We start from the raw sequence: 26,515 nt of genomic DNA on the forward strand, positions 1-26,515 counted from the left end.
CGAAGAATGCTTGAAAAACTTGGGAGCAGGGTGGAAATTCTCTGGAATTTTTAATCCAAGATGTTTCTATAACGCTTCTTCTATTGCTCTTGAATTTAACTGAAGCCCGTTTAGATGCTCCTGGACTTACGACAATCTGTTTAACGACCGTCTGAAGTTTTTAACAGCACTGAAAGAAGCAACCGATGGCCGATCCTTGCATTTACAACCGTCATATCACTCCAACAGGGTCATGTGATCAAAATTCAGGCTACTAGTGTTATTTACAACAAGTGCAGCACCCTTTGTGTGTGTGTATGCGTGTGTGTCACAATTTTTTGACCTTCCACAACTAGCCAAGTCAGTAAGGGAAAGGTGGATTCGGTGAGCGATGGCACGATTTTAACTCAACAACCGCAGTGGTTTGCTTAACATCAACAAAAGAGCCGGGGTGGCGCTGTGGCTAGTGTGCAGCACTGCAGGCTGCTTCAGCTAACTGCAAGCTGTAGTTCAGCAGTTCAAATCTCACCACCGGCTCAAGGTTGATTCAGCCTTCCGTCCTTCCGAGGTGGGTCAACTGAAGACCCAGATTGCTGGGGGAAAGAGGCTGATTCTGTAAACTGCTTAGAGAGGGCTGGAAAAGCACCGTGGAGAGGTATATAAGTCTAAGGGCTACTGCTATTGCTCCTTCCTTCTCTACCTAATTTCCCTCCTTCTCTTTTCCCGTTCCCTCCTTCCTTCCTTCCTCTGTCTGTCTATCTATCTCTATCTATCTATCTATCTATCTATCTATCTATCTATCTATCATCCATCCATCCATCCATCCATCTATCTATCTATCTATCTATCATCCATCTACATACCTACCTTTCCTTCCTCCCTCCCTTCCTTCCTTCCTCCCCTCCCTCCCTCCCTCCTTCCATGGTAAGCAGTGGTTAGAATGCAGTATTGCAGGCTAACGCTGACAAGTTCGAATCTCACTAGGTTCAAGGTTGACTCAGCCTTCCGTCCTTCCGAGGTGGGTCAAAGGAGGGCCAAGATTGTTGAGGGCAATAAACCGCCCAGAGAGGGCTGCAAAAGCACCGTGAACCGGTATATAGTTTTTGGAGAAGGATGGCATAGAAATCTAATAAATAATAATAATACTATAAGTCTAAATGCTATTGTTAAAAGGGGGGGGGGTTTCATAAAATCAGGCACCACTTGGTTCACAGTTGCCTTGCTTAGCAATGGTTGATTCAGCCTTCCTTCCTTCCGAGGTGGGTAAGATGAGGACCCGGATTGTGGGGGCAATAGCCTAGCTCTGTTAAAAAAGTGCTGTTGCTAACATGTTGTAAGCCACCCTGAGTTTAAGGAGAAGGGCGGCATAAAAAATGAATGAATGATTGAATGAATGAATGAATGAATGAATGATTGAATGATTGAATGATTGAATGATTGAATGAATGAATGAATGAATGAATGAATGATTGAATGAATGAATGAATGAATGATTGAATGAATGATTGAATGAATGAATGATTGAATGAATGAATGATTGAATGAATGATTGAATGAATGAATGATTGAATGATTGAATGATTGAATGAATGAATGAATGAATGAATGAATGATTGAATGAATGATTGAATGAATGATTGATTGAATGATTGATTGAATGATTGAATGAATGAATGAATGAATGATTGAATGAATGATTGAATGAATGAATGAATGATTGAATGAACGAACGAACAAGCGAACAAACAAACAAACAAACAAACAAACAAACAAACAAACAAACAAATGGAAATTATAGCCCTGACTCCCAAGAATTGCCCATATTTATCTTCCGCTCCTTCGCCAATGCTTCCTTGAAGGTTGAAAGCATCGAGAGAAACACGCATACAAATAAACTAGAGCTGTATTGTAACGTACACCTACAAACCACTTGAATAACATTCCTTCAAAACCGTCCTGTAGATCCCACTGGGAACCTTCTCTTTTGGGGCCAAGTCTAATGAATACGACATCGGTGGAGATTTCTTCTTCTTTTTAAAAAAATACCTAACCCGCGCTCCTCCGTCTCATGCTTCATGTTTTATGCAGCGCTATCATCAAACCACGGTTTTATCAGCCGTTCTTAAACGACAAGCCAGGTTAAGCCGGTGGGAGCGTTTCCCACACTTTGGGGAGGGATCCAAGCCAGGCCAGGCAGCCGGCATCAAAAAGTTCCCGGCAACGCTGAGATTCCGATGCAGAATTCCTCGTTCGGCGTGGAACTGCTTGGATTTTCAGCGTAGCGACGCTATGTTGGTTTGAGGCCTTTCCCGGTTTTTGCGGAAGAAAGGGAGAAGAGACAAGGACCGGCTTGGAAAGCCACAGGCTGATGTCCATCCAGATTCGGGTTCTTGGGCTTAGACAAAGGGGGACTCTCACCTCTGTCGCCGGAACGATTCCAGGAATGATTTCCGCCCCGTGCGGAAATACGACTCGATCCGTTCCAAAGATCTCCCTTTGGTCTCGGGGATGAAATAGGTGAAGAAGAGGTTGATCACGCAGATGACGCTGAAGAAGAAGAAAGGCACCTCCAGGCCGTATTTTTCCTGGGGAATAGAAGAAAGGGAGTTTGTGGAGGTGATCCGGAAAGGTAGAAAAAGACCGAGGAGAAAACAACAACGACGACAACATTAAGCCAAAATGAGACAAACTCCATTGTGGTCTTAGTTGCTCTGTGGAGTTGTTGATGCGCTCTGTTTTATTGAAGACGTTTCATGATGTTTCAATTATACCCAGATTTTCCCAGATTAATAATAATAATAATAATAATAATAATAATAATAATAAGATATGATATAATATAATATAATATAATATAATAATAATAATAATATAATATAATATAATATAATATAATATAATAATAATAATAATATGATATGATATAATATAATATAATAATAATAATAATATGATATAATATAATATAATATAATAATAATAATATGATATAATATAATATAATATAATAATAATAATAACAACAACAACAACAACAACAACAACAGTGTTGAAAAGGACCTTGGAGGTCTTCTAGGCCAGTGTTTCCCAACCTTGGCAACTTGAAGATATTTGAACTTCAACTCCCAGAATTCCCCAGACAGCGAATTCTGGGAGTTGAAGTCCAGATATCTTCAAGTTGCCAAGGTTGGGAAACACTGTTCTAGCCCAACCCCCTGTTTAGGCAGGAAACCCTACATTACTTCAGGCAGGTGGTTATCCAACATCTGCTTAAAAACGTCCAGTGTTGAGGTATTCACAACTTCTGGAGGCAACTTCTGTTCCACTGTTCTGACTGTCAGGAAATGTTTCCTTAGTTCTAAGTTGCTTCTCTCCTGTTTCCATCCATTGCTTCTTGTTCTACCCTCGGATGCTTTGGAGAATAGCTTGACTCCTCCTTCTTTGTGGCAACCCCTGAGATATTGGAAGGCTGCTACTCTGTCTCCCCTGGTCCTTCTTCTCATTAAACTAGCCATGCCCAGTTCCTGCAATCGTTCTTCATATCTTTTAGCCTCCAGGCCCCTAATCCTCTTTGTTGCTCTTCTCTGCACTTTTTCTAGAGTCTCAATGTCCTCTTTGCATCATGGCAACCAAAACTGAATCCAATATTCCAAGTGTGGCCTTACCAAGGGCTTACCAAGTGGTATTAACACTTCACGTGATCTTGATTTTGTCCCTCTGCTGATGCAGCCTAGAACTATGTTGGCTTTTTTGGCAGCTGCTGCACACGGCTGGCTCCTATTTAAATGGTTGTCCACTAGGACTCCAAGATCCCTCTCATAGTTACTACTTTTGAGCAAGGTACCACATATACTGTACCTGTGCGTTTTATTTTTAGTCTACCATCTGGGCATTTCCTAGTGGTCTCTTTTCCAAGTATGTACCAGGTCGGCTTAAATTTGAAAGATTGGCTCTAATTGTCCTTTTACAAGGAGTAAATGATTAGAAACATAGTAGATTGACGGCAGAAAAAGACCTCATGGTCCCTCTAGTCTGCCCTTATACGATTTCCTGTATTTTATCTTAGGATGGACCTATGTTTATCCCAGGCATGTTTAAATTCAATCACTATGGATTTACCAACCACGTCTGCTGGAAGTTTGTTCCAAGCATCTACGACTCTTTCAGTAAAATAATATTTTCTCATGTTGTTTCTGATCTTTCCCCTGACTAACCTCAGATTGTGCCCCCTTGTCCTTGTGTTCACTTTCCTATTAAAAACACTTCTGCGTGTGTTGCATGGTTTTTAAATGATGGGTTTTTTAGACGTTATTATTATTGTTGTGAGCTGCCCCGAGTCTTAGGAGAGGGGCCGCATACAAATCTAATAAATTATTATTATTAATTATAAGTCTTAGAGGTCTTTTTCTGCCGTCAGTCTTCTATGTTTCTATTACTTCTCTCCTGAACCTTATTTAACCCTTCAAGATATTTAAATGTTTTGATCATTCCCCCCTTTCCCTTCTGTCCTCCAGACGATACAGATTGAGTTCATGAAGTCTTTCCTGATAAGTTTGATGCTTAAGACCTTCCACCATTCTTGTAGCCCGTCTTTGGACCCTTCAATTTGATCAATCTCTTTTAGTAGGTGAGGTCACCAGACACAGTCTTCCAAAGTGATCTCACCTGTAATTAAACCTATAATTTAAAACCATCACTGTGTCCTTACCTTAACCAACAGAAAGACTTTGGTCAAGGCGAAGGCAGTCACCCAGCTTACAAGTACACAAAGACCAGAAACCACTCCTCGTGCCTTCAGGGGAAGGACCTCTGCCATCAACAACCACGTGATGGGACCCCAACCCATGGCATAGCCTAGAAGAAGAAAAGAATTATCGAAATGAAAAAAAAGTCAGAAGCAGTGAGGAAATCATGTCAGTCCTTGTCTTAAAATGATTTGTTTAGTGACGGTTGAAACTTTGGGATCCTATCTCCTATCAGAGCAAAAATTAATCCACGGGAAAAAGCTGTAAATGATCCAACACCAGATGTATTTAAGAAGCGATTGGACAACACTCTGTCTGAAGCAGTGTAGGGTTTCCTGCCTAAGCAGGGGGTTGGACTAGAAGACCTCCAAGGTCCCTTACAACTCTGTTATTCTATTCTAAAATAAACAGAGTTGGAGGGACCTTGGATGTCTTCTACTACAAACCCCTGCTTAGGCAGGAAACCCTACACTGCTTCAGACAGATGGTTATCTAACATCTTATTTAAAACTTCCAGTGTTGGAGCATTCACAACTTCTGGAGGCAACTTCTGGACCACAAATTAATTGTTCTAACTGTCAGGAAATTTCTCCTTAGTTCTAAGTTGCTTCTCTCCTTGGTTAGTTTCCACCCATTAATTCTTGTCCTACTCTCAAGTGCTTTGGAGAATAGAATTAGAATATTCTAATTCTAATTTCTTCTTCTTCTTCTTCTTCTTCTTCTTCTTCTTCTTCTTCTTCTTCTTCTTCTTCTTCTCCTCCTCCTCCTCCTCCTCCTCTTCTACTCTACTCTACTCAACTCTACTCTACTCAATTCTATTCTGATAAATTTGTGTGGGAGGTGTGATTGTCTGAAAACCTTTTATGTATGCGTAAATGGACTATTTTCTTGGAAACCCATCCCTCTAAAGTCTTCTACATCTCCCTGCCTTCTATCCACCTCCCCTCAACTCTCCAGAGAAATTCTGGAAAAGTTGGCCGCCAACCCTTCCTTCCTATGACCTACCTATGATGAAGAACATGGTGGCCACCAAAGGAATCGCCGTGAGGCCCACCATGGGCGTATCGCCAAGGCCCGCGTGGGTCCCATTCCCCACCAGCGCTGAAGAATTGTGGAGGAGTTGAGGGATGAAGCGGATGTAGAAGCCCAAGGTCAGATTTGAGGCGAGCATGAGGCAAGCTAGGAGAGAAACAGAAGGAAACCAAGATTGTGAACCCAGCACAGAAATCTCTCTTGCAACGTGATTATCCCTGAATTAGCCACCCTCGCCCATACAGGGAGTCCTTGGGTTATAACTATTCAGTCTAGGCTTGGCAAACCCCAGAAAATAACATCCAGGCACCGAAGGAATCAGACCGGGTTCGTATAAAATAGAAGCACCATATTTTTCGGAGTATAAAATGCACCTTTTTCCTCCCTAAGAGTCTGAAAATTCAGGTGTGTTTTATATTCTGAGTGCAGCTTTTTTTTGAAGCTTTCTCCCCCCAGCCCTAACCAGGTGCTAACGATGTTCCCAGCTCTTACCTTGCAGGTTCCTTCGTTGTTACTGTCTGCAAAGAATGTTTTCCAAGCTCTAAGTCTTTGTAGAGTTTTTTTTCATTACTCTAACTTGCTCCAAGTAAGTTTCTTTCCAGCCCTAACCAGGTGCTAACGATGTTCCCAGCTCTTACCTTGCAGGTTCCTTCGTTGTTACTGTCTGCAAAGAATGTTTTCCAAGCTCTATGTCTTTGTAGAGTTTTTTTTCATTACTCTAACTTGCTCCAAGTAAGTTTCTTTCCAGCCCTAACCAGCTGCTAGCGATGTTCCCAGCTCTTACCTTGCAGGTTCTTTCATTGTTACTGTTTGCGAAGAATGTTTTCCAAGCTCTAAGTCTTTGCAGAGGTTTTTTTCATTACTCTAACTTGTTCCAAGTAAGCTTCTTTCAAGCCCTAACCAGGTGCTAGTCATGTTCCCAGCTCTTACCGACTTGCAAGCTCTTTCATTGTTTCTCTCTGCTAGGAATGTTTTCCAAGCCCTGTATTTGCAGGGGGGTTTTCCCCATTGCTCTAACTTGCTCCAAATGTATATTTCCAGCCCTAACCAGGTGCTAACAATGTTCCCAGCTCTTATGGACTTGCAAGGTCTTTCACTGTTACTCTCTCTGAACAAGGATTTTTAAAGCCCTAACCAGGGGATAAAATAAAATAAATGTGTGCGTAAAAGGAAGAACTACAAAACCCATACCGGAGACGTAGAGGAGAATCTTTCGCCCAGCTTTATCCATCGAGAAAGCCGCCACCAGGACTGAGGCTAAACGGACGCCACCCACGATAACAGCATCATATTGAGAAGCCTGAAAAGTCAAAATAACGGCTGTGAGCTGTCAATCAAATTAGTTCATTCATTCATTCATTCATTCATTACTTATGAGTTTGGAAATAGAGGTTCTTTCTTCTTTCTAACAACAACAACAGAGTTGGAAGGGACCTTGGAGGTCTTCTAGTCCAACCCCCTGCTTAGGCAGGAAAGCCTACACCACTACAGACAAATGGGACTGGGCAGTATGTAAATCAAATCAAATAAATTAAATTAAATTATCCAACATCTTCTTAAAAACTTCCAGTACTGGAGTGTTCACAACTTCTGGTTAATTGCTCCAACTGTCAGGAAATTTCTCCTTAGTTCTAAGTTGCTTCTCTTCTTGTTTAATTTCCACCCATTGCTTCTTGTTCTACCCTCAGGTGCTTTGGAGAATAGCTTGACTCCTTCATCTTAACATATGAGATATTGAGATTCCTCCTTTTTGACCGATGGATACTTGGACCTCTAAAACTTGCCCTTTTTAACGTGTGCCGTTGCGCGTACCAAAAAAACCCGACATTAAAACTTATCTTTATTTCAGAAAGCTTTAGAAAGTGTTTTTAATAGGAAAGCGAACACAAGAACAAGGGGACACAATCTGAGGTTAATTGGGGGAAAGATCAGAAGCAATATTATTTTACTGAAAGAATCGTAGATGCTTGGAACAAACTCCCAGCAGACGTGGTTGGTAAATCCACAGTAACTGAATTTAAACATGCCTGGGATAAACATAGATCCATCCTAAGATAAAATACATAAAATAGTATAAGGGCAGACTAGATGGACCATGGGGTCTTTTTCTGCCGTCAGACTTCTATGTTTCTATGTTTATCTGCTCTGAAGAAGACTTATTTCCACCAAGTTTTGATATTTTCCTTTTTAAAAAAAGGGAGATAGAGGTAGCCTTCCATTGGAAAGCACGCCTCTGTAGACTGAGTGTCAAGGAAAATATAGGATAGGATGGCAGAGAGACGGAGGTTTATTTATTTTTTTATTTGTTTTATCAAGTATGTATTGGTGGTATGTAATAATATTTATATACATGATACTAGTAAAAGAGAAACATTAGGACGGGATAGAAGGCACGCTGGTGCACTTATGCACGCCCCTTACTGACCTCATAGGAATCGCGAGAGGTCAACTGTGGAGAGTCTAAGGGTAAAGTTTTGGGGGTTAGGTGATGATACTACAGTGTCTGGTAGTGAGTTCCGTGCATCAACTACTCGGTTACTAAAGTCGTATTTCTTGCCGTCGAGTTTGGAGTGGTTTACTTTAAGCTTGTATCCACTGTGTGCTCGTGTGTTGTTGTGGTTGAAGCTGAAGTAGTCATTGACGGGAAGGACGTTGTAGCAGATGATTTTATGGGCTATGCTTAGGTTGTATTTAAGGCGAACGACGTAGTTCTAAGCTTTCTAAACCTAGGATTGTAAGTCTAATTGCGTAGGGTTTTCTGTGGCGAGTGGAGGAGTGGAGGGTTAGGAAGAGACGGAATTTGAGGAAGGGGCGTGAAAATATTGGGAGGAAAATTGGGTTGGGGGGTTTGCATTACCCGACTTGCTGTTTTGGGGCCAATCTTGAATATGGAAGGAGAAACAGTGACACCTTGTGTGTTTTAGATTGAAAAAGTGTCGTAGATGCTCTACACAGCAAGGATCCAACTTCAGCAGCTTTAACCCTGCCAAAGTTGGATTCAGATCGTGCAGAATGCAGCTGCGAGAGCAATCATGGGCTTTCCCCAAAATGCCCATGTAACACCAACACTCCACAGTCTGCATTGGTTGCCGATCAGTTCCTGGTCACAATTCAAAGTGTTGGTCATCACCTATAAAGCCCTTCATGGCAACGGACCAGGGTATCTACGAGACCGCCTTCTGCCGCACGAATCCCAGCGACCGGTTAGGTCCCACAGAGTCGGCCTTCTCTGGGTCCCGTCGACTAAACAATGTCATTTGGGGAGGCCCAGGGGAAGAGCCTTCTCTGTGGCGGCCCTGGCCCTCTGGAACCAACTCCCCCCAGAGATCAGAATTGCTCCCATCCTCCTCACCTTTCGTAAACTCCTTAAAACCCACCTCTGCCGTCAGGCATGGGGGAACTGAGATATTCTTTCCCCCTAGGCCTTTACAATTCATGCATGGTATGTTTGTTTGTATGGATGTTTGGTTTTTACAATAAGGGTTTTTTAGTTGTTTTAGTATTGGGTTTACATGTTTTTTATTACTGTTAGGCCCCCTGAGTCTACAGAGATGGGCAGCATACAAATCCAATAAGTAAGTAAGTAAGTGAGTGAGTGAGTGAGTGAGTGAGTGAGTGAGTGAATGAATGAATGAAGGAAGGAAGGAAGGAAGAAAGAAAGAAAGAAACAAGGGGGGTGAGGGGAGGAGAGGAAAAGAGAGAGAGAGAGATGGAGAGAGAAAGGGGAGAGAGAAACAGATGGAGAGATAGATAGGAAGAGAGAAAGAAAGAAAGAAAGAAAGAAAGAAACAAACAAACAAACAAACAAACCCTGCTGTGGATTTTTTAAACTCCCAGAATTCCCCAAGCTGGTCATGCTGGCTGGGGAATTCTGGGAATTGAAGTCCACAAAACTCTTTTAAAAAGTTGCTAAGGCTGGCATCCCGTGCTCTACGGGCTGACTTACCAGGATCACCTCGGTGCTGTCAAATATCAGCTGCAGATAGACCAGGATGGGGGTCACTCCTGAAAGTTGCTGTAGGAACCTCATCAGCAAAGTGATCGCGATGGGCTTGATGATGTGAGGCTTACGGATTTCGGTCCAGGTGATGGCTTGAGTCTGGGAGAAGACACAGAGAGAGTCAAAGGGAATTATGGGTGTGTGTTTTTCAGGTGGAGAAAAATAATAACAACAAACTTATAGTACTAAAAAAAGAAAGTCAAAGGGAAGAGAATGTTTGGAGCTCGGGATTAAATTGTGTGGTTTTCTTTGGAGACGTTTCATGACCCAACGAGGTAACATCATCAGAGCTAGAAAAGAAGGGGGGTTGTGAAAAAAAGGAGGAGGAGGAGGAGAAAGAGGAAGAGGAGGAGGAGGAAGAAGAGGAGGAAGAGGAAGAAGAAGTTTAAGTTTAAGTTTAATTGGATTTATATGCCGCCCCTCTCCGAGGACGAGGAAGGAGAGGAGGAGGAAGAAGAGGAGAAGAGGGAAGAGGAGGAGAAGGAGGAAGAGAAGGAAAAGGAGGAGGGGGAGGAGGAAGAGGAGGAGGAAGAGGAAGAAGAGGTGGAGGAAGAGGAAGAAGAAGTTTAAGTTTAGTTGGATTTGTATGCCGCCCCGCTGCGAGGAGGAGGAAGAGGAAGGAGAGGAGGAGGAGAAAAAGGAGAAGGAGGAAGAAGGGGAGGAAGAAGAAGAGGAGGAAAAGGAGGAGGGGGGGGAGACCTGGCCCCAGACTGGGGTGGGAATGGGGATTTGCTTGGTGTGTATGTGTGTATGACTGTATAGTTTTGTTCAGGGTTTTTTAGCTTAATCAGGGTTTTACTGTTTTATATTTGACTTATTGTATAAAGTAAATTAAAGTAAAGTAATTAAATTAAATTAAATTAAAGTATCCTTCCCCTGCCACGCCCACAAAGCTACGCCCACCATGCCACAGCCCATTGGTAAAAAAAATGGATTTCACCACCGCGTGGACCTACCTGTGCCCGAACGCTGGTTTTGATTTGGTCGTATTCCCACCAATAATCCACTTCCTGGCCTCTCAGCCAGCGGAGTGCGCACAACGCCTCCTCTTCCTTCCCCTTAGAAATCAGGAAGCGTGGCGAGTCAGGCATGAAGAAGAGGAGGGAGATCATGAGAAGGACGGGGACTTCTCCGGCAACGGCCAGCCAACGCCAGGGCACCACGAGACCTACGGGGAGGAGCAGCTTCCTCTTCTTAGGTTCACCAGGGAGAGCAGTCCCTGGATTCCACCCTCACAGGAAAGGCTGGCTATCTATCTATCTATCTATCTATCTATCTATCTATCTATCTATCTATCTATCTATCTATCTATCTATCTTCTTTATCCTATATATCGTCTGTCTGTGTCCCTGTCTGTCTGTCTGTCTGTCTGTCTATCTAATCATCTATCTATCTATCTAATCATCTATCTATCTATCTATCTATCTATCTATCTATCTATCTATCTATCTACAGATCTATCTATCTATCTATCTATCTATCTATCTATCTATCTACAGATCTATCTATCTATCTATCTATCTACAGATCTATCTATCTACCTACCTACCTACCTACCTACCTACCTACCTATCTATCTATCTATCTATCTATCTACAGATCTATCTATCTATCTATCTATCTATCTATCTATCTATCTATCTATCTATCTACAGATCTATCTATCTATCTATCTATCTATCTATCTATCTATCTATCTATCTATCTATCTATCTATCTATCTATCTATCTATCTATCTATCTACAGATCCATCTATCTACAGATCTATCCTATCTATCTATCTATCTATCTATCTATCTATCTATCTATCTATCTATCTATCTATCTATCTATCTACAGATCCATCTATCTACAGATCTATCTACCTACCTACCTACCTACCTACCTACCTACCTATCTATCTATCTATCTATCTATCTATCTATCTATCTATCTATCTACAGATCTATCTATCTATCTATCTATCTATCTATCTATCTATCTATCTATCTATGTATGAGTGTCATCAGCGTACTGGTAGTAACTCATCCCGTGAGTTGATCTCCCCTTCTGATGATCTTACTAAAGTTTCTCTCTAACTAGTATCATGTACACTGCTCAAAAAAATAAATAAATGAACACAATATACAGTAACTCCAAGTCAATCAAACTTCTGTGAAATCAAACTGTCCACTTAAGAAGCAACACTGATTGACAACCAATTTCACCTGCTGTCGTGCAAATGAAATAGTTGTGCAAATGGAATATTCCATGAGAATATTTCATTCATTCAGATCTAGGATGTGTTCTTTGAGTGTTCCCTTTATTTATTAAAAACTCATCTTTGCCGCCAGGCATGGGGAAATTAACACACACCCTAGTTGTCAAGGTTGATGTATGGTTTGGTTTGATTGGATTGTGTGATTATCTTATTATAAGGGTTTTAAATTGTATTTTTCTAAAATTGGATTTGTGCACTGTTTATGTTGTTGTGAGTCGCCCCGAGTCTTCGGAGAGGGGCGGCATACAAATCTAATAAATAATAATAATAATAATAATAATAATAATTATTATTATTATTATTATTATTATTATTATTATTATTTAGCTGTATATATATAAACATTGTTATATCTTTATATGCTACCAATAGATACTTGACAAAACAAACAAATAAATAAATAATACTAATCTAATTTGTATACAAATCTAATAAATAATACTGTAATAAGCGAAATCAACGCTCGCTAACTACACAACTGCAGCGAATGAACGGTTGTTTGGTACTTGCCTAAAGCGTATAGGACGAGGGCGCCCAAAACAGCCATGATTTGAGGACAGGAGCCCAACGCCCCTCGGATTCCCGGATGGGAGATCTCGGAAATGTAGATCTGGAGAAGACAAAAAGATTTAAAATAAAAAATAAGCGGTTCTGTTGCGGGAACGAAGGCGCTTCTGAGCCAGAGCTGATAACCTTCTCAAGGCATTTATTGCCTTTCTGTATCTAGGCAAGAAAAAGCTGATTTTTACAGGATTAAAAAAGAGGAAAGGGAGGAAGGGGAGGGAAGGACAAAGGAAAAGGAAAGGAAAGGAAGAAGGAAAGAAAAGGAGAGAAGGAAGCGAGAAGGGAAGGAAAGGAAGATAGAAGAAGGAAAGGAGAGGAGAGGAGGAAGAGAGAAGGGAAGGAAAAGAAGATAGAAGAAGGAAAGGAAAGGAGGAAGAGAGAAGGAAAGGAAGATTGAAGAAGGAAACGAGAGGAGGGAGAGAGAAGGGAAGGGAAGGAAGATAGAAGAAGGAAAGGAGAGGAAAGGAGGAAGAGAGAAGGGAAGGAAAAGAAGATAGAAGAAGGAAAGGAAAGGAGGAAGAGAGAAGGGAAGGAAAGGAAGATAGAAGAAGGAAAGGAAAGGAGGAAGAGAGAAGGGAAGGAAAAGAAGATAGAAGAAGGAAAGGAAAGGAGGAAGAGAGAAGGGAAGGAAAGGAAAGATAGAAGGAAAGGAGAGGAGAGGAGGAAGAGAGAAGGGAAGGGGGAAAACGGAAGGAAAGGTGGCTATTGAAACGGATGTCCGTGTGCCACCCCTATATTGGTTGAGGCAGGCAGGGTTCCCTTGGGTCCCATTTGTTGGGGGATCAAGGAAAAGAGAGAGTTTTGCCTTTTCTTTCTGCTCAAGATCCCCATGGACAATTGGTGAGCCTGTGTGGGCCACAGAATGCTGGACTCGAGGGGCTTTGGCCTGATTCAGCAGGACTCTTCTTAGATTCTTATGTTCAACATGAGGACCTGTATTAAAGGGCCGTGGCCTTAGAAAGGTTGAGAACCGCTGCCCTAGATCTCAAGATTAGCGCTCTTGAATCATCCCTAAGAGGTTCCTCGAAAGTCAGGCACGTCAACGATCTCAAGGTCTTCCAGGGAAGGGCCAATGGGGAGAGGCCACACTTACTGGAATGGCGGCCGAGGTGACTCCTCCGGCGAAGCCCGTCAGAAGCCTCCCGACCAAGAGCATCCACACCTGCTGGGCGCTGCCCATCAAGAGGAACCCAACCACAGAAGGGAGCGAGGAGAACATGATGCTCAGCTTGCGCCCCAGGCGGTCATTGAAGTACATGGTGCACAGGCCTCCCGCGGCGACTCCCAAGGTGAAGATGGACTAGAAAGACAGAGAGGGCGGAGGGTCAGCGGAGAAGGCCGCAGGATCGTAACTGTGGTGGCGCAATAGTTGGAATGGTCTCTTGCGGGCTAAACTCTGCCCACTGCCAGGGGTTCGATCCTGACCAACTCAAGATTGACTTTGATCCTTTTGAGGTTGGTTAATTAAGGACCTGGATTGCTTGGGGTAACAAGAGGCTGACTGTGTAAACCGCTTGGAGAGGGCTGTAAAGCACTGTGAAGCGGTATATAAGTGCCATTGCTGTTGCCTCCTACCTCCCTCCCCTGATTCTAATAGCCTTCTCATTCTTATCTCCTTCCTTCCTTCCTTCCTTCCTCCCCTGATTCTAATTTCCTTCTCATTCCTATCTCTTTCCTCCCTCCGTCCCTTCCTTCCTCCCTCCTCCCTCCCCTGATTCTAATACCCTTCTCATTCTTATCTCCTTCCTTCCTTCCTCCCTCCCCTAATACCCTTCTCATTCTTACCTCCTTCCTTCCTTCTTTCTTTCCTCCCTCCCTCCCTCCCTCTCCTAATTCTAATACCCTTCTCATTCTTATCTCCTTCCTTCCTTCCTCCCTTCTTTCCTCCCCTGATTCTAATTCCTTTCTCATTCCTATCTCCTTCTTTCTTTCCTTCCTTCCTCCCTCCCTCCCTCTCCTAATTCTAATACCCTTCTCATTCTTATCTCCTTCCTTCCTTCTTTCCTTCCTCCCTTCTTTCCTTCCTCCCTTCTTTCCTCCCCTGATTCTAATTCCCTTCTCATTCCTATCTCCTTCTTTCTTTCCTTCCTTCCTTCCTCCCTTCCTCCCTCCCGATTCTAATTCCCTTCTCATATAATTACACAACCTGTCCCTGGATTCCTCAATTTACCCCACTTACCCCAAACCAGGAAGCGGTAACCTCGGTGAGTTGCAAGTTGGGGACTGGAGATTTCACCAAAACCGGTATGACAGGCGAGGTGTACACCAAAGCAAAACCGAAATTGAAATTCCCCAACACGGCGGCGAAGCTGGCAAGGAGGAGGCGATGGTTTCCAAGTGTCCTGCGGGAGGGAAAACAGGAAGCAAAGATAGACCCCCCTCAGAAGGGCTGAAGGCAAACAAAATATCTTTTAAACAAAGAGTCTACTTGCAAAGCTTTCAAGTTGCCATAAGCAGGGGGGGAATAGAATAGAATAGAATAGAATTCTTTATTGGCCAAGTGTGATTGGACATACAAGGAATTTGTCTTTGGTGCAGATGCTCTCAGTGTACATAAAAGAAAAAGATACATTTGTCAAGAATCATGTGGTACAACACTTAATGATTGTCACAGGGGTCAAATAAGCAATGAAGAAACAATCAATATTAATAAAAACCTTAGGATACAAGCAACAAGTTACAGTCATACAGTCCTAAGTGGGAGGAAAAGGATGATAGGAATGATGAAAAAACTAGTAGAATAGAAGTGCAGACTTTAGTAAAAAGTTTGACAGTGTTGAGGGAATTATTTGTTTAGCAGAGTGATGGCGCTCGGGGGGAAAACTGTTCTTGTGTTTAGTTGTCTTGGTGTGCAGTGCTCTGTAGCGACGTTTTTGAGGGTAGGAGTTGAAATGATTTATGTCCAGGATGCGAGGGGTCATTAAATATTTTCATGCCCTCTTTTTGACTCGTGCAGTCTACAGGTCCTCAATGGAAGGTAGGATGGTCCCAATGGTTTTTTCTGCAGTTCTGATTCTCCTCTGAAGTCCGCGTCGGTCTTGTTGGGTTGCAGAACCAAACCAGGCAGTTATAGAGGTGCAGAGGACAGACTCAAGGATTCCTCTGTAGCTGATGGAGTTTCCCATTGTACAAACTGAAACTAAATCCCACAAATGTTTTTTGTAAACAAAATTGATTGTGTCCTAGGGTTACAGGATTCGGCATCTCAAATATTCTGCCCTAAATGCAGAAGATTTGCCGAAAGTCCTTTTTCTTCTCAAGATGGACAACAGGCAAACTGAAGTGAAAACATGGGTTTTTATACATTTTTTTAAAGTGCCAGTAATTGTGTGGTCGAGAGAGAAGAAGGGAAGTTGAGAAAATATATCTGAGACGGAACTGAGACATTCTCAGGAGTTTGAGAGAGATGGAAACGGTACCTGTAATATTCTTTCTCCACCTGCCGGGGGTCCTTCTCTCTAAGCGACGCATAATCATCCAGGGGGTCCTGGCCCAACAGCGGCTGGTTCACGCCGGGCTCCAGGGTGGCGGGAGGTGAGGGCTGCCCCCTGCGAGGAGAAGAAGAAGAAGAGAAAGGTGGGAGTCAGAGAGCCACGCGGGGGGTTTCTCCTCCGACAGGCAGCCCAGGGAGCTTCGAAAGCCGAACGGGCGAGGAAGGAAGGGAAGAAGAAAAGCGAAAGGAAAGACGGACGAGATGCGCAATTTTGGAGAGGGGAAATCACGGGGGAGAAGAGGAAGCCCCAGAGAGTGAAGAAACCGGTTGTGGGGCAAGATGACAGGGGGCCAAAAGGGGAAAGGCACTGATAGAGGGAAGGAGGGAGAGAGGAGGGAGGGAAAAATTTATTTTATTTTATTTTATTTTATTTTATTTTATTTTATTTTATTTTATTTTATTTTATTTTATTTTATTTTATTTTATTTTATTTTATTTTATTTTATTTTATTTTATTTATTTTATTTTATTTTTTGATTTGATTTGATTTGTATGCCGCCCCTCTCCGTAGACTCGGGGCGGCTCACAACGCAATAAAAAAGTTCATGACAAATCTAAGAATTTACAATTTAAAATATTTTTTAAAACCCCATTATTAAGCAGACATGCGCACAAACATACCATACATAAATTGCATAGACCCGGGGGAGATATCTCAGTTCCCCCATGCCTGACGACAAAGGTGGGTTTTGAGGAGTTTACAAAAGGCAAGGAGGGTGGGGGCAGTTCTAGTCTCTGGGGGGAGCTGGTTCCAGAGGGTTGGAGCCGCCACAGAGAAGGCTCTTCCCCTGGGGCCCGCCAACCGACATTGTTTAGTTGACGGGACCCGGAGAAGGCCAACTCTGTGGGACCTAATCGGTCGCTGGGATTCGTGCAGCAGAAGGCGGTCCCGGAGATATTCTGGTCCGATGCCATGAAGGGCTTTAAAGGTCATAACCAACAGTTTGAATTGTGACCGGAAATTGATCGGCAGCCAATGCAGACGGCAGAGTGTTGGTGTAACATGGGCATGCCTTGGGAAGCCCATGACTGCTCTCGCAGCTGCATTCTGCACAATCTGAAGTTTCCGAACACTTTTCAAAGGTAGCCCCATGTAGAGAGCGTTACAGTGGTCGAGCCTCGAGGTGATGAGGGCATGAGTGACTGTGAGCAGTGACTCCCGGTCCAAATAGAGGGAGAGATGGAGGGAGGGAGAGGGAGGGGAGGAGAAAGAGAAGGAGGGAGGAAAGAGAGGGAGAGAGAGGAGGGAGAAAAATAAAGGGAGGGAAAGTCTTCACTCAGGTCCACATATAAACCTTAAATAGATGGGCATGGATATAGAAACATAGCAGCAAAGAAGATCGACGGCAGAAAAAGTCCTCCTGGTCCATCTAGTCTGCCCTTATACTATTTCCTGTATTTTATCTTAGAATGGATATATGTTTATCTCAGGCATGTTTAAATTCAGTTCCTGTGGATTTACCAACCACGTCTGCTGGAAGTTTGTTCCAAGCATCTACTACTCTTTCAGTCAAATCATATTTTCTCACGTTGCTTCTGATCTTCCCCCCAACTGACCTCAGATTGTGTCCCCTTGTTCTTGGGTTCACTTTCCTATTAAAAACACTTCCCTCCTGAACCTTATTTAACCCTTTAACACATTTAAATGTTTTGATCACGTCCCCCCTTTCCCTTCTGTCCTCCAGACTCTACAGATGGAGTTCATGAAGTCTTTCCTGATCAGTTTATAGCTTAAGACCTTCCACCATTTTTGTAGCCCGTCTTTGGACCCCTTCAATTTGATCCATATCATTTTGTAGGTGAGGTCTCCAGAACTGGACACAGGATTCCAAACGGGGTCTCACCAGCGCTCCATGTAGGTCACTGTCCTATGCCTTGTGAAGTCTTCACTCAGGTCCAGTGCTCCCCCCTCCCCTCCCTTCCTCCGAGTAGCATCCCTGAGGGCTGATGACCAGCCTTTTACCAAGGGGATGGTGGTGTCGCAAGCTCCTGCTATTTAAAGTCGTTGTAGAAATTGGGGAAATTCCAGTATAAACTCCACTAAGCCAATGTTACATAAACTTCTCTCCTCCTCTCGAAAGAAACTACTTTACTCCTCCAGACTTCAAATGCTACGGTTAGACAATCTATGTTGCCTCCAAACTGATTTAACTGTTGTTCATAAGATCATACCCCATAACGTCCCTCCTGTTAGTGACTACTTCACCTTCAACAACAACAACACAAGAGCACGCAATAGATACAAACTCAATGTAAATTGTTCCAAACTTGACTGCAGAAAATATGACTTCAGCAACCGAGGGATCAATGCCTGGAACTCACTACCTGACTCTGTTGTTTCTTCCCCCAACCCCAAAATCTTCAACCTTAGATTGCCCACAGTTGACCTCTCCCCTTTTCTAAGAGGTCTGTAAGGGGCGTGCATAAGCACCTACCGTCTCTGTCCTTCTTTCCTTTTAATCACTTCTTTATACTTTGTTGTTATTATTATTATTATTATTATTATTATTTATTAGATTTGTATGCTGCCCCTCTCCGGAGACTCGGAGTGGCTTATATTATGTTAATACAAACAATTATATACTTGTTTGACAAATATAATAAACAAAATAAAATAAAATAAAACTAACTAAGTAACATCATCACCAGCGATGTTATGGTAGGAAGTTAGCAATCTACCCTTCTCCTGGGTAGAAAATATTTTAGGAAATATTAAAAGGGCAGAATATTTCCAAGAAAAGGGAAGTAGAAACTCAGCCCTACTACATACTTAATGGCCCACTGACAAAGGTACTGGCGGGGGTTATTCTGTACATGTTTGACAAATAAAATAAAATAAAACAAAAAATATATTAAGTAAGTAAGTAAGTAAGTAAGTAAGTAAGTAAGTAAGTAAGTAAGTAAATAAATAAATTGAAATGAAATGAAATGAAATGAAATAAAATAAATTCTTGTAGGTCAAACCAGAAAATGATTAATGTTAGAGAGTGATTTAGCCAGCTTTCATGGCTAATACATAATTAGAACTCACCATCTCTTGCCCCCAAGTCACCAAACCAGGTTTCATGGCTAGAATGGAACTAGAACTCACATCACCATCTCCTGGTGCCAAGTCACTTAGGCAGCTTTCATGGCTAATATGGAACTAGAACTCACCATCTCCTGGTGCCAAGTCCCCCAGCCAGCTTTTGCGGCTAAGGCAGGACTCAAATTCAGGGTCCTTTTGCTCATAAGACTCAAGGGTCCTGGAACACTTAATCCCCAAACCAAACTGGCTCTCATTGCCATATTTCCCCACAACCACCCTGCGGAGTAGAGTTTGGCTGAGAGAGAGAGTATGTGCGCCTGGTTCAAAGTCACCTGCCTTGCTTCCATGCCTCCGAGGCAGGGCAGGAGCCCCGGTCTCTGGCTCTTATCTTAGATTCGCTGGAATCTGCAACCCAAAGTAGCTACTACACTTTGCAGCGCAAGACAGGAGGAAAGGTTGCGAGTTGCACAACCCCAACCCCATTTACCTAGAGGCAGGTGAGAGGTCCATGGGAGGGTTTGCCAGGCGGAGGTGAGGCAGCGAGCCTGCACAATTATTCCTTCTTCTTCTTCTTCTTTTAAAAAAAACTTGCAAACGGTTTTCCCTACCTGGAAGGGAAAAAAAAACTCCCAGAGTTTTAACTTTCCTCCTCCCGTTTCTCCTTAAAGCCTCCGGAGAGCAGCTACGACAAGGAGGATTGAGGTAGTCCCATCCTTTGAGGATGGATGCGTGCGGGGGGAGTAGGGGCGGATGGATTTATTTTATTTGGGGCTTATGCTTTCCCCCCCTCCCTCGCTCCAGGCGGTATTCAGGGATAGGCTGGCCAACAGGAACCCCATTCCTAGCACTTGAAAAAAAACCTAGGTGAAAAAAAATTAGGCGCTTTCAATTGGTGTTTGTTTTTTTAAAGGCTCTAAGGGTGATTGGCAGCTTTTCTTCTTCCCCCCTCGGATTCTCAAATGAAGAAGTAGGTTGGCTTTGGGATGGGGGAAGGAGGGAAGGAAGGGAGGGAGGAAGAAAGTGAGGGAGGGAAGGAGGGAAGGAGGGAGGGAAGGAAGGAGATAGGAATGAAGGAAGGAAGGAGGGAGGAAGGAGATAGGAAGAGAGGAAGGAAGGAAGGAAGGTGGGAGGGAGGGAGGAAAGGAAGAAAGGAAGGAGAGAGGAATGGAGGAAGAGGGGAAGAAAGGAGATAGGAATGGAGGAAGAAAGGAAGGAAGGAAGGAGGGAAAGAGAGAGGGAGGGAAGGAAGGGAGGGGAGATGAATGGAGGAAGGGAGGGAGGGAGGGAGGAAAGAAGGAAGGAAAAAAGAAGATAGAAATGGAGGAAGGAAGGTGGGTGGGAGGAAAGGAAGGAAGGAAAGAAGGAAGGAAGGAAGGAAAAAAGGAGATAGAAATGGAGGAAGGAAGGAAGGTAGGAAGGAGGGAGGGAGGGAGGAAAGGAAGAAAGGAAGGAGAGAGGAATGGAGGAAGAGGGGAAGAAAGGAGATAGGAATGGAGGAAGAAAGGAAGGAGGGAAGGAGAGAGGGAGGGAAGGAAGGGAGGGAAGGGAGAGGAATGGAGGGAGGGAGGAAGGAAGGAAGGAAAAAAGAAGATAGAAATGGAGGAAGGAAGGTGGGAGGGAGGAAAGGAAGAAAGGAAGGAAGCAGAGAGGAATGGAGGAAGAGGGGAAGAAAGGAAAGAAGGAGGGAGGGAGAGAGAGAGAGAGAAATGGACCTGAGTGAAGACTTCACAATTGTGGTTCATAGCTATAAGAACCTATAAGGTTTGTCTTCAGTAGAATTTTCTATGTATAAGGAGTGGGAGAGCGGGAGGGGGGGGAGAGGAGAGGGACCTGAGTGAAGACTTCACAACGCACCCTACTGTGGCTTATAGTTATGCCTAGGTAAAGTGAGGACCTGAGTGAAGACTTTATGATACACAACAGCCTCTCTTGAAATGGAGATGGTAACTTATATCAATGTATACAAGGAGCTGTATGAGGAAAATTAAATGGGAAATAAATAATTTATATCTTTAAATGTAAGGGAGGTGTGTGTGTGTGTTTGTGTGTGTGTGTGAGAGAGAGAGGGACAGAGGACCTAAATAAATACGTACATGACTATCTGCGTGTGTGTGTCTGTTTTGTGTTTGTATTTTTGTCTTCAGGTGTTTGTATTTCTTTGTATTTTTGTTACAGTTTAAATGTCTATGTACAGAGAAACGTAAGTGAACAGTATAGCACATCACAATGTTGTTGTTATTGTTATTGATGTTGTTACTACTACTACTATTATTTTGTCAAACATACAAGACAACAGGTATAGTATAAACATAAATCTGAACATAGTAAATGGTATATAAAAACATAGTAATTTTTTTAGATTTTATATTTAATTAATTGGATCTAAAATGTTATAAATGTTAAAGAGCCGGGGTGGAGCAGCAGGTAGAGGGCTGTACTGCAGACCACTGAAGCTGACTGTAGATCTGCAGGTCAGCGGTTCAGATCTCATCACTGGCCCAAGGTTGACTCAGCCTTCCATCCTTCCGAGGTGGGTAAAATGAGGACCCGGATTGTGGGGGCAATAGACTGATTCTCTGTTCAAAAGTGCTATTGCTAACATGTTGTAAGCCGCCCTGACTCTAAGGAGAAGGGTGGCATAAAAATCAAATAAATAAATAAATATACAGTACATTGTTTTATTATATGTTTTAAGCCGCCCCAAGTCCTCGGAGAAAAAGAGAAGAAGCACAAAGCAGGAAGTGAGTTGGAGCAAAGTTGAGCATCTGAGTCAATTTTCCAGTTCTTCTACTTTGGGTTTAACGGAAGGCACGGTTATTTTTCACCCTTGTCCCTCTTAAAAGGAGAATGTTCGTAGTTTTTCTCTTGTTTTTGGGGAATGGAGATGATAGTATGTCGAAATTCCCCCAACAGAATGATATTTATTCCTGTAAGGCATTTTAAAAAAAATTCAACATGAAATCAAGAAAGTCCATACTATTTCCTGTATTTTATCTTAGGATGGATATATGTTTATCCCAGGCATGTTTAAGTTTCAGTTACTGCGGATTTACCAACCGCGTCTGCTGGAAGTTTGTTCCAAGTATCTACTACTCTTTCAGTCAAATAATATTTTCTCACGTTGCTTCTGATCTTTCCCCCAGCTAACCTCAGATTGTGCCCTCTTGTTTTTCTGTCATATACAAGGGACATTCTACCACATGTGGTGGACACGTTCGGATGCAAAGAGATGTTTTATTTTAATTTGTTTGTTTATTTTGTCAAGTACATATTGGTAGAATACAAAGATATAGCAATGTTTATATACATGATACTAGTAAGAGAGAAACATTAGGACAGGGGATGGAAGGCACACTGGTGCACTTATGCACGCCCCTTAATGAACTCTTAGGAATCGGGAGAGGTCAACAGTGTAAAGTCTCAGGGTAAAGTTTTGGGGGTTAGGAGATGACACTACAGAGTCTGGTAGTGAGTTCCATGCATCAGCTACTCAGTTACTAAACTTGTACAGTATTTCCTTTAGTCGAGTTTGGAGCGGTTTACTTTAAGTTTGCATCTGTTGTGTGTTCGTGTGTTGTTGTGGTTGAAGCTGAAGTAGCTGTTGACAGGAAGGACGTTGTGGCAGATGAATTTATGGGCTATGCTTAAGTCGTGTTTAAGGCAACATAGTTCTAAGCTTTCTAAATGTATCGTGCCTTTCAAAGGTTCATTCTTAGGCTGTAAAAAAATGCAACTGAAATATTCTTATCCCATCTTGTTTTCCCTCCACTGGTTCAATAGGGGCCAGATGCTTGGCAGAACATCATAAACAGAGGCCAATTCAAGAAATGTTGGATTGCTCAGCGGATAGTAAGTAGCCGTTGTCCGTTCGCAGTTTCTTGGTTAATAGCTAGATGCAGTGAAGGGCTACACATTTTTTTACTACCACGCTGTGGGCGTGGGCTATTTTGTGGGTGTGGTTTGCCAGCCATGTGACCAGGTGGGAGTGGCTTGAGGATCATGTGACCGGTGGGTGGCTTAAAGGTCATGTGACTGGCTTAAAGTTGGCCAACTTGACGTCACCCACGTCAAAGGTTAGGGTTATGGTGCCTGGCCTCTCCTCGCCTCAAAGAGATACAATTTCGCTCTCTATATACTCTTGCTGAACATCCAAAATATACTATTTAATTTTACGTATATATGCCATAGGTGTACGTACATATTACACACAGGCACACAAAAATATACACGATCTACTATATAAACTATATGTGTATATGCACAGACAGTTCTTCTAAAATTATACACATTTACTGCGATAGGAAAAACATGCCCAGAGCCCAGAAGGGAAAATAAGAAAAAAAAATCAAAATTTTTGTACCAGTTTTTGTACCATTTGATCCAACTTTTTCTATCAGTTCTGCGTACCTGACCATACCCTTAGGAGTCTATCACTGGCTAAATGCTTTCTCCAATCCTGATGCTTAGTTATGGAACTCCCTGCTACAAGAGGCTTTGAAGTTGAAAGGCACGAACTGTTTTTTGTCGCGTAAAACTTCACTGAGGTTTTTTTTAAAAGTTTTCCACCAGTTGAGAAAACAGCTGGCTATGGGTGTGTTGCAAATGTTAACTTTTCACATGGATTATGCAATTGCCTCTTGCAAGCAGGGAAGCTAGGCTAGCTTTCTAGATTAGCTTGTTTCTTATTTACTAGTAGGGAGCTTTATGAAAGAGTTTTGCAGGGTGAGATCTTACCTCTTGATCCAGAATGTAACCATCTTACAGTGGTTCTCAACCTTTCTAATGCCGCGACTCCTTGATACAATTCCTGGTGTAGTGGTGGCCCCCAACCATAAGTCTAGCACCAATTCTCCCAACAGAGCTTTAAGCTGATTGGCAGGAAGGTCAAAGGGATACCTCCACTGTAAACGCCCAATTGGTCAGATTGTAAAAATATCTTCCAAGGTGCCAAGTTCCTAAAATTTGTCTTTTCCCATGGTCTTAGGCGACCCCTGTAAAATGGTATTTCAACCCCAAAGGGGTCCTGACCCCCAGGTTGAGAACCACTGATTTAAAAGAAAAAGGAGTCAACCTATTCTCCAAAGCACCTGAGGGGAGAACAAGAAGCAATGGGTGGAAACTAAACAAGGAGAGAAGCAGCTGAGAACTAAGGAGAAATTTCCTGACAGTGAGAACAATTAATCAGTGGAACAGCTTGCCTCCAGAAGTTGTGAATGTTCCAACACTGGAAGTTTTAAGAAGATGTTGGATAACCATCTGTCTGAAGTAGCTCCAAGGTCCCTTCCAACTTTGTTATTCTATTCTAAAATAAACAGAGTTGGAAGGGATCTTCTTCTTCTTCTTCTTCTTCTTCCTTCTTCATCATCTTCTTATTCTTCTCCTCCTCCTTCTCCTCCTCCTCTATTCTATTTTCTATTCTATATTATTGTTGTTATTATTATTATCATTATCATTATTATCCTGCTTTTATTTTTAAATTCCTGAGAGTTGAATTGTTGTTTTCTTTCCTCGGCGCTAAAAGATGAAGAGATGGAGGAAAGACGAAGGGATGATGAAAGCTGCATGGACAACAGGAACCTTCAGGAACCTTCCTGTGACACTAGGAAGCACACTGAGGACCAGACGGATGAGAAGTCCCAAGAGTCTGGATGTTCGGGAGGCCCATCTTGGCAGCCTCAGGAATCGGATTGCCTCCCTTCCATCCTTCTCGCCGCCCTTCTGGCCCTCATCTTCGTCTCCGTTTCAGTGGTGATAATTTGTCAGGAGGCTGTTCACTTTCCTTTGAGGGACCTCAAGGCTTTGAGTCCCAATGGTGATGGCTGTCCCAAGGGAAATTTGCAATCGCTCCCTCTCTTTTTCCCAAACCAACCGAAAACAACTTGGAGAACAGTCCTGCGGTACATTGACAACCCGCGTCCGGAGGAGTCTTGGATCCTGGTTGGAATTGGCCCAGGGGATACAAGCCAGACCCTGCTCTGCTTCACAAAAACAATGCTCTCCTTACCGACTCAGGCAAAATCCATCGGGGTTGAGTTTCTGGACTCCACCAGCCCTTGGCTTCCTCCGATGGGTTCTTCTGAAAACACGACCTGGTTGATCAGCAGCGTGAAGGTTCTTCAGGCCGAAAAGAGTCTCCTGAACGGATTGGTGGTGTCATTGGAAAGCCACCAGCATGGGAAAGGGGAGGTCACCAAGAACACATTTGCCCTTGTCGGGGAGCAAATTCAGGAGAGGCTCCTACTACAAAGATTGATGCCGTCACTGATCTCAAGAATCTTGACCTTGAATCCCGATAGGGGACTAAAGACGATGACGATTGACCGTGAGGACTTTCTCGTCCTCTTCGTTGCAGCTGAGCCATATTTGGAAAGTGGGTTGGTTTGCTTGGCGTGTTCGTGGCAAAAAGAATGGATCGCCCAGCCTTCCCAACTGTTGCAATCCAGATGTGAATAAGTCCTGGAATTCTACTTGTGAATTGTGATGATCGGATACAGGTCCTACTACATTCTTGTACTTAAAAGCTGCCTCCATTAAAATGTGATCAATCTGCCAAGCTAGGATAGGTGTGGGAATTTATTAAGTGTGGTATGTTTATATTTCAGCCAACTCCCTTCAAATTCTTCCAATCAAGGTATCCGGCATATTAAAACGTTGAATCTCTTATTTGTTGTTCTCAACACCAACACATCTTTGTCGACGTGTCTTAAGGTTGGGGGGAAAGCGGGTGTAATGGTATGTGAGAATGGGCTTTGGAGACAGGAGAAAGAATTTCAGGCCAAGCAATGGTCAGATAACCAGATTATCTACGGGACTGTCTTCTGCCTCACATGTCCCACTGGCTGATTAGGTCACAAAGAGTCGGCCTTCTCTGGGTCTCGTCAGCCAAACAACGGGGAAGGGCCTTCTCTGTTGTGGCCCCGGTCCTCTGCAACCCACTCCTCCCTCCTGAGATTCGTACTGCCCCCACTCTCTTCGCCTTTTGAAAAGCTCTTAAATAACCATGAGGAATCAGAATTTTATGATATTTGGCAGAAGGTATATACTTGGTGGGAAACAAAGAAAAAGAGATGTGTGTTCTTATATTACTTTGAATATTTGAATTTAGTAGTCAAATTGTATTAGATGGTGATTATTTACAATATAAATGTAAATTCTTCCTTCTTCTCTTAAAATTTCTATATATATTTTCATAAACTTTTATATAGGTTTATATTTACTACTTTCAAATTGATACTTTCACATATTTCGTAGACGATGTTAAATAACAAAATGACTCTTTTTTTTTCTTTATTACAATGATGACTTCCACTTTGAGCAGAGTGACTGTAGCTCCACTAAATGTTGTATGTCATGTTTGTTATGTTTGTTTTTGAAAACTAATAAAAAATTTTTTTTTTAAAAAAGAAAAGAAAA

At 42.8% G+C, this 26,515-nt stretch overlaps 2 protein-coding genes across 5 annotated transcripts; one reads left to right on the forward strand and one right to left on the reverse strand.

Moving 5' to 3' along the window:
• Window positions 1-1,864: 1,864 nt before the first annotated feature.
• Window positions 1,865-20,062, reverse strand: SLC2A6 (solute carrier family 2 member 6). The gene is made up of 11 exons (XM_070758509.1): window positions 19,590-20,062; window positions 16,001-16,129; window positions 14,761-14,923; window positions 13,675-13,881; window positions 12,528-12,627; window positions 10,713-10,924; window positions 9,703-9,855; window positions 6,948-7,056; window positions 5,730-5,903; window positions 4,688-4,833; window positions 1,865-2,564 (listed from the first exon to the last, which is right to left on the reverse strand). Exons 1-11 carry the CDS (start codon window positions 19,610-19,612, stop codon window positions 2,394-2,396), a joined length of 1,587 nt encoding a protein of 528 aa, XP_070614610.1. The 5' UTR covers window positions 19,613-20,062; the 3' UTR covers window positions 1,865-2,393.
• On the forward strand, window positions 19,640-26,515 carry LOC139170908 (uncharacterized). Of its 4 annotated transcripts, none has more exons than XM_070758511.1 (3): window positions 19,640-20,069; window positions 22,883-22,951; window positions 24,624-26,515. In XM_070758511.1, the coding sequence occupies exons 2-3, from the start codon at window positions 22,930-22,932 to the stop codon at window positions 25,553-25,555; spliced, it is 954 nt and encodes a 317-aa protein (XP_070614612.1). In that variant the 5' UTR covers window positions 19,640-20,069; window positions 22,883-22,929; the 3' UTR covers window positions 25,556-26,515. The 4 variants fall into 4 exon arrangements, with proteins under 4 accessions (XP_070614612.1, XP_070614615.1, XP_070614614.1 ...); XM_070758514.1 differs by having other exon boundaries at window positions 19,929-19,966; window positions 24,624-26,225; XM_070758513.1 differs by lacking the exon at window positions 19,640-20,069 and adding an exon at window positions 20,826-20,863 and having other exon boundaries at window positions 24,624-26,225.

The sequence above is a fragment of the Erythrolamprus reginae genome, chromosome 8 (genome assembly GCF_031021105.1).
Source record: "Erythrolamprus reginae isolate rEryReg1 chromosome 8, rEryReg1.hap1, whole genome shotgun sequence".
NCBI lineage: Eukaryota > Metazoa > Chordata > Lepidosauria > Squamata > Dipsadidae > Erythrolamprus > Erythrolamprus reginae.